The sequence below is a fragment of the Myxocyprinus asiaticus genome, chromosome 41, assembly GCF_019703515.2.
Source record: "Myxocyprinus asiaticus isolate MX2 ecotype Aquarium Trade chromosome 41, UBuf_Myxa_2, whole genome shotgun sequence".
Taxonomy (NCBI): domain Eukaryota; kingdom Metazoa; phylum Chordata; class Actinopteri; order Cypriniformes; family Catostomidae; genus Myxocyprinus; species Myxocyprinus asiaticus.
In genome coordinates, this window is record NC_059384.1 from 33,206,083 (window position 1) to 33,219,477 (window position 13,395).

General features: G+C 40.9%; 1 protein-coding gene across 6 annotated transcripts in view; it reads right to left on the bottom strand.

Annotated features, from left to right (window-relative positions):
- The window catches only part of LOC127431841 (histone-lysine N-methyltransferase 2C-like), a 257,762-nt gene that overhangs the window by 11,124 nt on the left and 233,243 nt on the right, over positions 1-13,395 (bottom strand). For all 6 annotated transcript variants that reach the window (XM_051682432.1, XM_051682434.1, XM_051682436.1 and 3 more), the window contains 7 exons: positions 13,164-13,342; positions 11,792-11,928; positions 11,468-11,687; positions 6,470-6,609; positions 5,540-5,635; positions 3,931-5,083; positions 3,679-3,815 (listed from right to left, as the gene is read on the bottom strand). In XM_051682432.1, the coding sequence (XP_051538392.1) occupies positions 3,679-3,815; positions 3,931-5,083; positions 5,540-5,635; positions 6,470-6,609; positions 11,468-11,687; positions 11,792-11,928; positions 13,164-13,342 (2,062 nt within the window). The remainder of the gene's footprint in view (positions 1-3,678; positions 3,816-3,930; positions 5,084-5,539; positions 5,636-6,469; positions 6,610-11,467; positions 11,688-11,791; positions 11,929-13,163; positions 13,343-13,395) is intronic.

Below are 13,395 nucleotides of genomic sequence, written 5' to 3' on the forward strand. Positions count from 1 at the left end.
TAAGTGCCTCCCAAGCCACGCCAACAGAAGATACTGAGGACCAGTTGGTCTCCATGTAGACATTGATTTCAGTCTTTAACATTTGTTGGAAATCAGGATTTTGCAAAAGGGATACATTAAAGCACCAACTATATGATTCTTTTTCTCTGTATGTGGCAACATGTCTAAGTTCACCAGGGCGTGATCTGAGACTAAAATGTTTCCAGTTGAGCAACAGATGAAATCTATTCTAGAATAAATCTTATGAACTGATGAAAAAAAAATTATAATCCCTACCAGATGGGTTCAAAAGTCACCAGATGCAAGACCAAGATTTTTGCACATCCTGTGAAGTGTCAGTGTTGCTCTAGGGGGCTTGCACACTTTTGCTTCACTATGATCAAGGACTGAGTCCATCAAAAGATTAAAGTCTCCTCCCAATATTATGTCATGCAACATCCCTTCAAGATCTATAAAAAAAGCTCTGATCATCAGCGTTAGGTGTGTAAATATTAGCCAAAATCAACATTTGCCCCTGAATTTCTCCTAAAACAACAATGACTCTTCCTAATTTATCTTTAATCTGTTTGAGAAATTTGAATTGTAGATGTTTATTAATCAGTATAATGACTCCCCTGCTCTTACTTGAACCAGCACTAAAGAAAACATGTCCACCCCATATCTTACCAAATTTTTCAGCTTCCTGTGGGGAAAGATGTGTTTCTTGAAGAAACACAATATCATATTTCTTACGTTTAAGAAATAACCTTCCTTCTTTTTATGGGGTGCCCCAAACCATTCACATTCCATGTGGAGAGAGACAACTTATTCATATTAACATTTGACACTTTGATATAATATAAAAAATTAAAAAGAATGGTGTGTCAAAAACAAGATTACACAGACCACATTCCCCATTAATGCAACAATCAAACCCCAAACTTCCCCCCGAACAAAAGAAAACAGAAAAAAGAAAAACGTGCGCATTAACCCTGCGCACGACAGCGCCAACCGGTGTCAATCCCTCTAAACTCAAAGAGTCCATGTATGCCTACGAGAACCCCCGCGACAACTTTGCCATCAGATTATTCAAGTCCGGTGTTTCTGCACAAATTTTGTGAGGCAAAATTACATAACAGAAAATACTTTGAAAGACAGACCCCAGCCAACAGGCAGAATAACAGAAAAACATGTAGATTCATTCACAGAACTGTCTCGAAGGTGTGTTCCTCCACAAAACAAACTCCAGCTGATATAAAGCCGTTCAGTTTCCTCGGACAGACAAACGAATGTTCAGTGAGCCAGCTGATGAGTGCAGCAGATGACGTAATCATTCTACTGTCCCTTAAAATTACTCCACAAAAACAAATTCCAGCCAACAGGAGGCATAAGCACAAAGAACAAACAGATTTATCCACAACTGTCATGAAAAACAAAACCGGCATCCCGGTTCCTCGGATGATCAAGAGCCAAACTAACTCGGAGGCTGCACAAAACAAACAAACAAAAAAAAAAAAACACCATAACTTACTCAGCCCATCAACTTTATAAAAGACGTCCGTTATGTGAGCATGTAGATATTATGTGGTCATCCATAGTGTCCATTCTCGATCTGGCTGGGAACTTCAGTGAAAAAAAATCTTCTATCAATGCAAAAGTTTCTTGGAGTCATGCCATAAAACAAACTCAGCCGCTAGGTGGAGCCAACCCAAAAATAAACAAAAATGGCACCCAGCTTTCTCAGATAATAGAGTTCCTCAACCGTGAGGCAGTCCACTAATATAAGAAACATCAAATGGCTTACTCCAATGTATTTATGAAGGAGAGTGCCTGTTTTGGACATGTTAATACTTTGCGACCATTCTTCGTTTCTATTCTCAGTTTGGCCGGGAACATCAGTGCAAAAGCGATCTTCTGTTGATGTAAGAGTTTCTTGCATTCCCTGAACCGATCGCGTTTCTCTCATCGAATTCGCAAAGTCCGGGAACAAGAAAATATTATGGTTTTCCAAGAAAGCTTCCCTTTGCTCCTCGCCTGGTGCAACACGAGATCTTTATCGGATGATTTCAGAAATTTGTCCAGGATCGACCAGGGCCTGTCTCCCTCAGCAGATCTTCAAGCCGGGACTCTGTGAGCTCGCTCGATTTCCAGTTTATGGCCTGTTATGTCAAGCAGACTCAGGAAGAGCTTGTCCAGGAATTTCACCATATCTCTGCCCTCTTCATGCTCAGGAATTCCAACAATTCATATGTTATTCCTTTGGCTCATATTTTCGAAATATTCCAGTTTTTCCGAAATGAATTCCAAAACTGTTTTTGACGCTGGCGGATTAGCGGATAATTCCCTTTCCGATGACTCAAGATAATCGATCCGTCTTTCAACTTCTGTCACTCTTGTAAACAACTCAGAGAATTTTGTTTCCATCGCCGTAATCGATCGACGTATTACAGCGAGATCCTCCAAGTCAGCAACAAACTTCGTCAGCAACACCGAGACGTTGGACAGTTGACGCTGAATTTCTTCTCTCGACGTGCCGTCCAAATCGAGTCCCCGGCTCGCAGTCCCATTAGAGGCCCCGGCTTGAACACGTAAGTGTCTTTTAATGTCTCCAGAGTCTGAGGATTTTGACTTCTTTGCCATGTTTACCTCAAATAGCAAGTATGTAACTGGGTGTATCGAATCTCACCGGATTATAACATGAAAATAATTTAAAAAACGAGCAAAGTTCGCAGAGCTCGTGTCTCACACGTCTGCTTCTCGCATGGCGTCACGTGAACCCAGGAAAGAAAGGTTTCCTGGGAAATTAATAGGTACTTAATCTAGTAATGTTTATATGCTTATAACATAGGTTTGGCGGAATAAATTAATAGGTACTTAATCTCAACTCATTTTTATTTATATAGCACTTCTACGTTATCCAAATTGCTTCACAATTTTTGTGGAACAAACAATAAAAAATGAAAACAAAAGAACAGACATACCTTTACAACACACTTGAAAATTTCTTCACTCACTTAATGTATTCATTATTCAGACTTAAAAGCTAATTCAAAAAGATAAATCTTCAACTTTGATTTAAAAATCTCATTTGAAGGGGAGGACCAGATGTGAACAGGGAGATCATTCCATAACTTTGCGGCAACTACAGAAAAGGCTCGATCACTTTTAGATTTCTGTCTAGATCTTGAAACTGCTAACAGCTTTTGGTTGCACGATCTCAATAGCCTAGCAGAATTATAGGGCCTAAGAAGGTCATTGATGTACTGTGGAGACTGGCTATGTAGTGCTTTAAAAACAAACAATAAAATGTTAACGTCAACTCTGTACTTAACTGGTAACCAGTGAAGGGATGATAAGATGGGAGTAATATGTTCCCTTTTCCTGGTTCCTATTGTGATTGGACAGATAATTATTATCATCAGAGAAATGCAGCCTCTCTTACGGTCGTTTACGCAAACCTGGAGATATTAACACAATTCAACAGTAGAGGTCACTGTTGCCCCAAACACTGCAAATGTACAGTTCTATCCTTCTAATTGGTAATTTGTACTCGTGACAGAAGTGACCCAGCAGACAATGATCCACTACACACGTTTGAGTCGCAACCCAGTGGTTGAGAATCCCTGCTTTAAGCTTTTATATTATTTTTATATTAAACCAAGAATCTGAGTGATAAAGCATGATTGGACTTTCACTTACAGATTCCACAATTCTGGTAACAGCGGATACGGTCAGTCCAAAAAGGTCCTCTCCCTTCAGGTAGATGGGGAAGAGCTTCAGTAACCCTGTCTCATTCCTTCTCTCTGCCACTGGCTCCAGAACCTTATCCCACACACCTGCACCATAACAAGGAAGAAGACTTCTATAGTTACCTAAAACATATAAGACTAGAGAATTCAATGCAACAGGGATTTCTTACTTATTATGTCCTTTAATTGAGCTCTCGTTTACCTTTTGGTGAGGCACCAGTCAGCACCAGGTCATCGTAACCCTGCTCCATGATGCGGATAATAAACTCTGGCTCGCCATCTTTCTCATCAATAGAACACACATAATGGCAACGACGGTTGCCATGCCGCATGCTCCAGTAGATGCGGCTGGCCTCGTAGCCCACAGGAAAGATGGCAGTGGTTGAGTGGAAAGCCTGCATCTGCTGTGGGAGCAACTGACCGACCGAATGGAACACTAAGCTACCCACACGGAAAGTGTGTTTCCGCTCACCCCTCTGAATAATCCTGGCGATCTGCCGCGCCTCGTCCCTCTGCACATAGACCCGACGGAACACAGCGAAGCAGTGAAGTTCATGCTCGGTCCCTGCCAGCCCACCTCCGAACAAGCCGGTTCCTCTGGGTCTGTGCACGTGGCACAGCATGGTCTTGTCTTTGAAGAATGTGCACTGTGCCTTAAGGGCACAAGTAAAATGGTACGCGTTGGTGCAGCGCAAGCGGTGGCATCCACTCGTGGCACCGGTTTGTTGGCAGTACACACAGTGCACCGATAAGCCTCTTCTCAAGGCCAGCTCTACGTTGATGAGCGCCCCGGCCTGAGTCTCGTAGACTTCAGTAGACCACAGGGCACAGTTCAGGTGCACCCATAAGTCCAGATCGAGGTTGAGGAGTCGGGCCGGCCCGTCAGTGAGCCCGTCTCCTTCTTCGTGGCAGAAGCAGCAGCGGCGGGAGTCTTTAGGCATGGGTTCGGGTCTAAGAGACGTCCCAAGTTTCTTCAGCAGTTCATCTACCTCTTCCTCCACTGGCAGGTGGTAGTTACCCTTAGGCACCACAATTTGAATGCTCCACTTCCTCCAACGCACAGCCTTCCAGCGCTTTCCTGACCAATGCCCAGGGTTGTCCCCGCTGTTGTGCACCGCTCGAGGCCGAGGCTTCAGTTTGACCGTGACCTTCAGAGCCTCCGATTTGGCATCTCCTCTGAATGACTCGGAAGTGATGGAGGGAAATGATATTGGTGGAGTTGGGGATGGAGACAGCTTGGGATGCAGCTGGGCCAAACAGTGCACGTCCAGATCAGATATGTTGTTACTGTATTTATGGAGCACCTTGGCAGGACTATGCTTGTCCTCAGAGTCAGACATAAAAGACATGTTTGGCTGTGACAGTAGGAGAAAGAAAAGAGCTCTGAGCCAAACACTGATAATCTTGAACTACAGCAATGTCTTGTTATAGTAAAAAGAGTTTACATTAGCGACGAGGCAACCACCATCCTTGTAAATAAATATAACAAGAACAAAAAAGTACTGCAGACACTGTTTTGTGCACTTCAAAGTAACTCTTGATACACAGGTTAATTATAAACTGACAGTAATGTGTTGCATCTTTTACAAACACAAAATGCTTTCGACAAGTATTTGACTGCACAATAATTGCATATGCATCAATGGCATGGACTCAAAAAGGCAAGAAGCATCTAGGAAACTAATAATTTCTAAGAAGCCAAAGGGCAAGATTCACATGAATAGCAGTTACATCTCTATCTAGTAGGTTAAGATTGGTAATGCTAAAACTCACCAGTGGAAAGGAGCTGTTAGTTCTATGCATGTACTCACCTTGCCATCTACAGATTTAGTCTGCATGGTAGCTGAATAGAGAACAAAGCAATTATGACTGCAGAAGACCAGGCTCCCCTCAGCACCTCCATGGCCCTGTAGAAAGAACATCTTTAAGGTCAAGTTTTCACCCTAGGAGAAGCTGCATAAAAAGGTGGGATTGGGTTGTACCACTTCCCACCAATCACCGCAAATTATCATAAGATCGAAGTGCCTCACTAACAAGATCAAGAGATCAAAGCTTGCATATGTTCCAGACCTTTTGTTGATGCCATAAGGAATTATCAAATTTGCATACTATTAAGGAGAATGGAGGGGAGTAAGGGTGGGATACATCAAAGGTATGCCATGATTCAAATGGCCTGAAATTTTGTTTTTAGGGTGACTCTATAACATCTGTCTAGGGACTACAGATGAAAAATAGCCTTTTAGCTAACTCGGGCGCATTTACAGCAAGGTTTATTAATGTGCACTGTCCTTGTTAAATAAACCAAAATTAAAAAAATGGGCTTAACTGTTTTTAAACTTGGGCATCTCATGCCCTTTAACAAATCATGCACCAGTGCATTCGATTCCCTTGGGTAATGTTAATGTAGGGTAAGTTAACCCAGTGATTGCAGCAGGCCAGGTTTTCTTATCCCATCGGGGGCCGGATTAGCATAATTGGAGAGCTTTTCCGTGCCTCCTTGAGGGGGCTTTGTGGGGGGTTTAAAGAGCTCTGCGGCCCCCAGTCTCAGCCTTCATGTGCTGTGTCAGAGTAGTCTTGAGTCACACCAGCCTGTTATGCAAACACTTTCACAGACCTCTGGGAGGTGATATGGGGTCTAATGACTCAAGATCTACATGCTACACTACAATACATGATATTAATGTAGTGTAATTTGGGAGTCACTGTTTCAAGTTAATCTCCATCAGGTTTGTGTTTTATACCTGCTTATTTATGGGCAGGTCTTTGATGGACTTGCGAAACCCATTTCCAAGAACCACCACCTTGCAGTGGGAGCACCACTGCGGTTTAAACCCTGGGCTCCTTCCACCCATCTGATAATCTGGTCTGATCACAACTGAACCTGAAATAAAGAAATGTATAAATCAAATTCAAGCAGTTATCTGAAAATACAATGAATGGGGGATTTCAGATTACATGAACTGAAACCCAGTAAAGAGTTCTATACATATTTATACTAGAGCTGTCAGAATTAACACATTAATGCATGCAATTAATAAAAAAAAATGTTTTTACTTAATCGCGATTAACGCATTTAACATTAATACAGCATAAAAACTGTTGTTAAGGGCGGAACCTTTGTAATGTGTCAGCCTAGAGTCATTACACTGATGCACACACCACAAACACAACACACAGAACAGCACCAGAGCCCTTTTACCAAGATGAGCCTACAAGCTTAGCATAAAGCGGCGATCCCATAGACATTCTATGGCCGGTACTGTCATAACACGCTAGTTGACCATTACGCTCTCTCCTATGATAGAGCCACAGAGGTTGTTGTCTCAGTAAATAAAAGAATCTCTGACAGCGCTTCCCTGTCAGTGATAAAATGATGGAAAAGGGAACTCTTAGCGCTATTTGATGTACAAAACAAGCCCAGATGGGACTTGTGATAAAAATGAAGTATTTTTCAGCAAATGTAAGACGCATTTTAATTAACACAGAAGCACACCAAATCTTAACTCTCACCAAAATGCAGAATGAGACGTTTTTGTCTGCAAGCACTTTTCATGGTGAGATCAAAGCGGCACTCGACACTGGCGTTGACGCTCTGACGCGAATCATGAACGCAGCTTCACGGTTGCTGTAGGAAAGTGGACAGCAACAGTCTACCAGCAGATTAATATTGTGGAGGATGAGTGTTTAAGAGATTTAATGCCCATTGCAATGAATATGCAACCAATGGGTAAACTAGCTCTTTCAATTAGTCAATCTCCAACTGTGACTTTGGGAAACGTTTAATGTTACTTGAATTGGTGATATTTTAGTGCATTTCTATCTTTATACTGTGGAAGGCTTTGTTTGGAAAATGTTAATAAAGCATTATATTGTTACATATTGTTTTGTTTTCTTTCCTAAGATGGAAATAAATGCATTTTGACAAGAAAAGAAGTATATACTGCCAAATTTCTGCACTCTCAAAATATGCGATTAATCGCGATTAATTTTAATAGACAGCAATAATTTATACAAATGCATTTAAGTTAAAGCCATACTGGATTTTATTTGACCATATTTGGTTAATTTTCAGCTGTTACGATCTCGTGTACAGCCTCATCTCAGCCTTAGATATTAGATACACCCCTACATTTTGTACTAAAGGGAATAACTTGCAGTTTCAGTCTGTTTTTCTTTTGCACAATATAATGCCTACCTCATTACAATATTTTGCAGACATGCAGTACTGGTTCTCTGTACAGTATCTGCTAGGGTTTAAAAAAAGATAATCGATCATTGATTTTTTTGCCGTTTATAATTTAATTGATCAAAAAAACTAATTAAAATAACTAAAGAAATGGGGAAGATATCAAATCAAATCAAATCACTTTTATTGTCACACAACCATATACACAAGTGCAATAGTGTGTGAAATTCTTGGGTGCAGTTCCGAGCAACATAGTAGTCATAACAGTGATGGGACATATACCAATTTACAATAAACATCAGATTTACAACACAATTTAAAATCTAATATACACATAATTACACATAACACAATATACAAATAATAACATACAATGTACAGTATACAATACACACAATATAGAATACACATTATACAATAAAAAAGTATATATAGTATATATAAAATGTACAGTAGGTTGTATTGTACTGTATTGACATTCAGGCTGTCGGTTGATAGTAAGTTGCCAGTGTGTTGTTAAGAGAGAATATAATATAATAAGAATATAATTTATGACAGTCCAGTGTGAGATAATAAGATTAATAAAGTGCAGTGCTGATGTATTTTGATCGTGGGAGATCAAGAGTTCAAAAGTCTGATTGCTTGGGGGAAGAAGCTATCATGAAGTTGGCTGGTGCGGGTCCTGATGCTGCGATACCGCCTGCCTGATGGTAGCAGTGAGAACAGCCCATGGCCCGGGTGGCTGGAGTCTCTGATGATCCTCCAAGCTTTTTTCACAAACCGCCTGGTATATATGTCCTGGAGGGAGGGAAGCTCACCTCCGATGATGTGGTTTGCGGTTGTGGGCGGTGCTATTGCCGTACCAGGCGGAGATGCAGCCAGTCAGGATGCTCTCTACAGTGCAGGTGTAGAACCATGTGAGGATGTGGCGGTTCATTCCAAACTTCCTCAGCCGTCTCAGGAAGAAGAGGCGCTGATGAACCTTCTTCACAACAGCTTCAGTGTGGATGGACCATGTGAGTTCCTCAGTGATGTGGACACCCAAGAACTTGAAGCTGCTGACTCTCTCCACTGGTGCTCCATTGATGGTGATGGGACTTCTCTATCTCTTCTCCTGAAGTCCACCACAAGCTCCTTTGTCTTACTGATGTTGAGGGAGAGGTTGTGCTCCTGACACCAGTGTGTCAGAGTGTGCACCTCCTCTCTGTAGGCTGTTTCATCATTGTCAGTGATCAGACCTACCACCGTTGTATCATCAGCAAACTTAATGATGGCATTGGAGCTGTGTGTTGCCACACAGTCATGTGTGTACAGGGAATACAGGAGTAGGCTGAGAACACAGCCCTGCGGGGCTCCAGTGTTGAGGGTCAGTGATGAGGAGATGTTGCTGCCCATTCTAACCACCTGGCGTCTACTTGACAGGAAGTCCTGGATCCAGCTGCACAGCGAGCTGTTTAAGCCCAGAGCCCGGAGTTTCTCATCAAGCTTGGAGGGCACTATGGTGTTGAATGCTGAGCTGTAGTCTACAAACAACATTCTCACATAAGTGTTCTTTTTTCCAGGTGGGAGAGAGCAGTGTGTACTGTAGATGAAATGGCATCATCAGTGGAGCGGTTGTTGCGGTAAGCAAACTGCAATGGGTCTAGAGAGAGAGGCAGCACAGAGCAGATGTAATCTCTGATTAGTCTCTCAAAGCATTTGCTGATGATGGGGGTCAGAGCAACAGGACGCCAGTCATTTAAGCAAGTGATTTTGGATTGCTTTGGAACAGGCACAATGGTGGACGTTTTAAAGCATGTGGGGACTACAGACAAAGAGAGGGAAAGGTTGAAAATGTCCGTAAAAACACCAGCCAGCTGGTTCGCGCACGCTCTGATGATGTGGCCCGGAATGCCGACTGGACCCGCGGCTTTACGGATATTCACCCGTCGGAAGGATCGGGTTACATCCGCTACAGAGACGGAGAGTGAACTAACCTCTGTAGCTCTGGCCGCGAGAGCTCTCTCCGCGAGGGTGGTGTTATTTCCCTCGAAACGAGCATAAAAAGTATTTAGCTTATCCGGGAGAGAGGCAGCGGTGTTCACGATAGAGTTTTTATTCCCTTTAAAGTCCGTGATGATGTTAATTCCCTGCCACATGCTTCTAGAGTTGGTGGTGTTGAACTGTCCTTCGATCTTGTTCCTGTACTGACGTTTTGCTGTTCTGGCTTGTTTATGCTCCTCCGCGTTCCCGGAATTAAAAGCGGAGGTCCGCGCATCAAGTGCCGCGCGAACATCGCTATTAATCCAAGGTTTCTGATATAAAGCATCTACGCAATAAGAGTCTTTGCATGTCAAGTCACTCTGTGAAGATTATATCAAGATCCAAGCATCGCATGTTGTATTTGGGCTCATTTTAATTGGGAGCATCTGCTCTAAGTAACTTGTGTTTTTTTTATATTGTGCTTCATAAAGAAAAAAAACCTACAAAAAAGCCTTTCCAAGAAATACCCAAAAACAAACTTGACGATGTGATTTTTGTTGCTTTGTTGCTAATTGTTTTAACTTTAATTGCCTTTAACCCATATGCATCCTCATTTACCTCATTACAAGCTAATTGAAAGTATGTAAATTTGGTTATAACTGCATTTTATTTTATTTTTTTTGTGCAAGTTCCACCTTTATCTTGCAGTCAGGAACATTTTGACCATAACACATCACTCAACTCACTTAAATTAAATGTCCATCACAATGAATTGTGTTTATACTTCACTTCTGTCATCAACACATGTGTTTGAAATCACAATAGAGAATTTGTGCACTTGAAGTAATTATCTTCAAAAGCAAAATACAACTCTTTGGTGGCTTGTTTGCTTTGATTCCAATCCTTAAAAGTAGAACAGTTTTAAGATTATTTAAAAAAAAAGGCCAATACCCCCAACAGAAAGCTCCACACAACTGGGAATCTAGGTAGGAAACCTATGACTAAACCACTTCACAAAAAAAAAAAAAAAAGTTAAGTACACTAAGTTATTTCTGCAATTTGCAGTTATGAGATATTGACAATTCAAATCAATAACAGCAGTTTGTCACACCTTGAAATCTGTCTTTATATGTTGGTGGAATGTGTGTCTCTTGTTTTTAGGGCTGTCAATCAATTAAAACAGTGTATCTAATTTCTAATGATATTCTGATCATTTAAATCACTTACAAATAATCTCACAAATCAATATTTAGTAAGAAAAGCCACCATATGAAAATAATTAATTACATTATTGTGTCAGATGAGTAAAGCATTGAATAGACATTACAAAATGTAGCTGTGTGAACACCCAACTCATTCTATGTCTAAGTGCAGTTTGGCGAGGCTGTGCGGACTATGAATTTGTAAAAACATGAAAGTCGTACTTTAATCTTGAATTACTCTGATGGTAAGACATTTCCTTAGAATTCACACATGAGTCAGGGGGCATGACAACATGTTTTGTTTAAAAAAAAAAAAAAATGTATATATTATTTTATTAATTGTACTAAATTAGCACGTTGACGGCCAAACTTGTTGTATGTACACTTACCCTTGCTAAATGTTTGATGGGGTATTGGGGCACCTGGTGGCCTGATGAGCCTCATTCCAGGTTGCTGGTGGAACAAAGCAGTTTGAGGAGGGACCTTCAGTCCAGTAAGCATTTCTATTGAGCTGCGGTGCTCTGGGCCTGGAGAGCGGATGACCTCATAGCTGCCCGGGATTGACATGCAAAGCATGTTGGCCAGTGCTGACACCACCCCTTGAATGTTCTAGAGCACAAGCAGATACATGGTCAGGGGTTCGATGTATGAACATGTTCAGGCTCTGAACAAGTCACTACTGCTATTGAATAGATCACATTCCAGGTACTCACCTGTGCTGCCACTGGATTCAGAGTAATGTCTACAGACACCAAGTCAGTTCTTGAGCAGGTGGGCAGTTGTCTAAATTGTGAACCAAAGAAATTGCTGGGTGGCTCCATCTTGACTTCCCACAGCTTGGCTTCAGAGCCTAGAGGGAAAACAAGGTTATGACCCATAATACACTAGTAGTTGAGGAGGCATCCCACTAGCTCAATTTTGATCTGGGTTATCAAATCTATGAATGTTTTGTGCTGAAATCTTGACCTATTTTGTTGGAGATAAATGTACATAGAAAGTACATAATGTGCAGCTTCAGTGAAAAATAGATTAACATTTAATACACAAACTGTTCTGCCTTTTCTTAATCAACAACTCCCCCCTGATTCACCAGTGACTATGTAAATTAAGCTTACGACTAAATCGCCTGAAAAATCGGCAAGTGGGACAAAAGCTTTAGCAGATCTGAACGTGTTATTGTCTCTTTGGATCAGTTTTCTCAACCTTTTTTGCCATATGTACCCCCACAGCACCATCAGTAAGGCTGAAGTACCCCTTCATCGACATAAAACGAAAGATGTGTACCAAAGACTAGATATCATTTAACATTATCATTAATACTGATTCTTTTTGATCAATCTGTATTGGTTTGTTCTATTGACATCCCTTTATCAATACCCATTAGGGCTGGATATTGGTAATGATTTCCTGATTAAATTCCGATTAATTTGGGTATATTTCAGTTATAATGTCAATTTTGCTTACATATGAAAGAAATTCTCCCAGCTAAAGCTGTTCATTATATCTGTATAATTAACAGCATTAGCTGGCAGAATTTCTTCTAAACTTCTAACTTGGTACATAAAAAATAAATAAATAAATAAATAAATAAATAATATATATATATATATATATATATATATATATATATATATATATATATATATATATATATATATATATATATATAAATAAAAGCAATTGTCCTCATGTTCTGTTGCCGGACAGCAATTCCAAGTAAACTTCCTATCACCTTTGAAGGTTTTACAAAGTAACATTTATCTTTAACAACGCCATAAAAGTGGAAAGCCGGCACAACAATGTCGCTAAAACATGGGCCGCCATCTTGATTGTTTTATGTTGAATGGATCACATGACTGCATCACATGACAACAAATACATCATTGTTTTCATCTCCATTGTCCCTGTCTACACTACAACATGAAGATGGTGGTTCCAAATTTATCCACATTGGAGAGCGTTTTCGAAAAGCTCAGTTTTCGCTGGACAAAAACTTTGTCTCATTGTGTACGGAAGGCCAAAATGTAGACAAAAAGATGCATTATTAAATGAAAATGTATTAGTGTGGACATGGTCTTAGATTACCTTTACCACTGGCGCTGGGCAGCATGGGGATAACTGGAGAGACAGCAGGAGATGGCCGCTCCTCTTTAACTCTATAGAGATCTGGATAACGGCTGATCTCCATGCCAACCACACTCTCAGGAGAGGATGATAAGACAAAGCTGTCTGGGGTGTCCCTGTCCACACAATGCTCTTGACCCCTTTGGAAGACACACAGAACATTTATAAACACACTGACCTAAACCAAGACCTA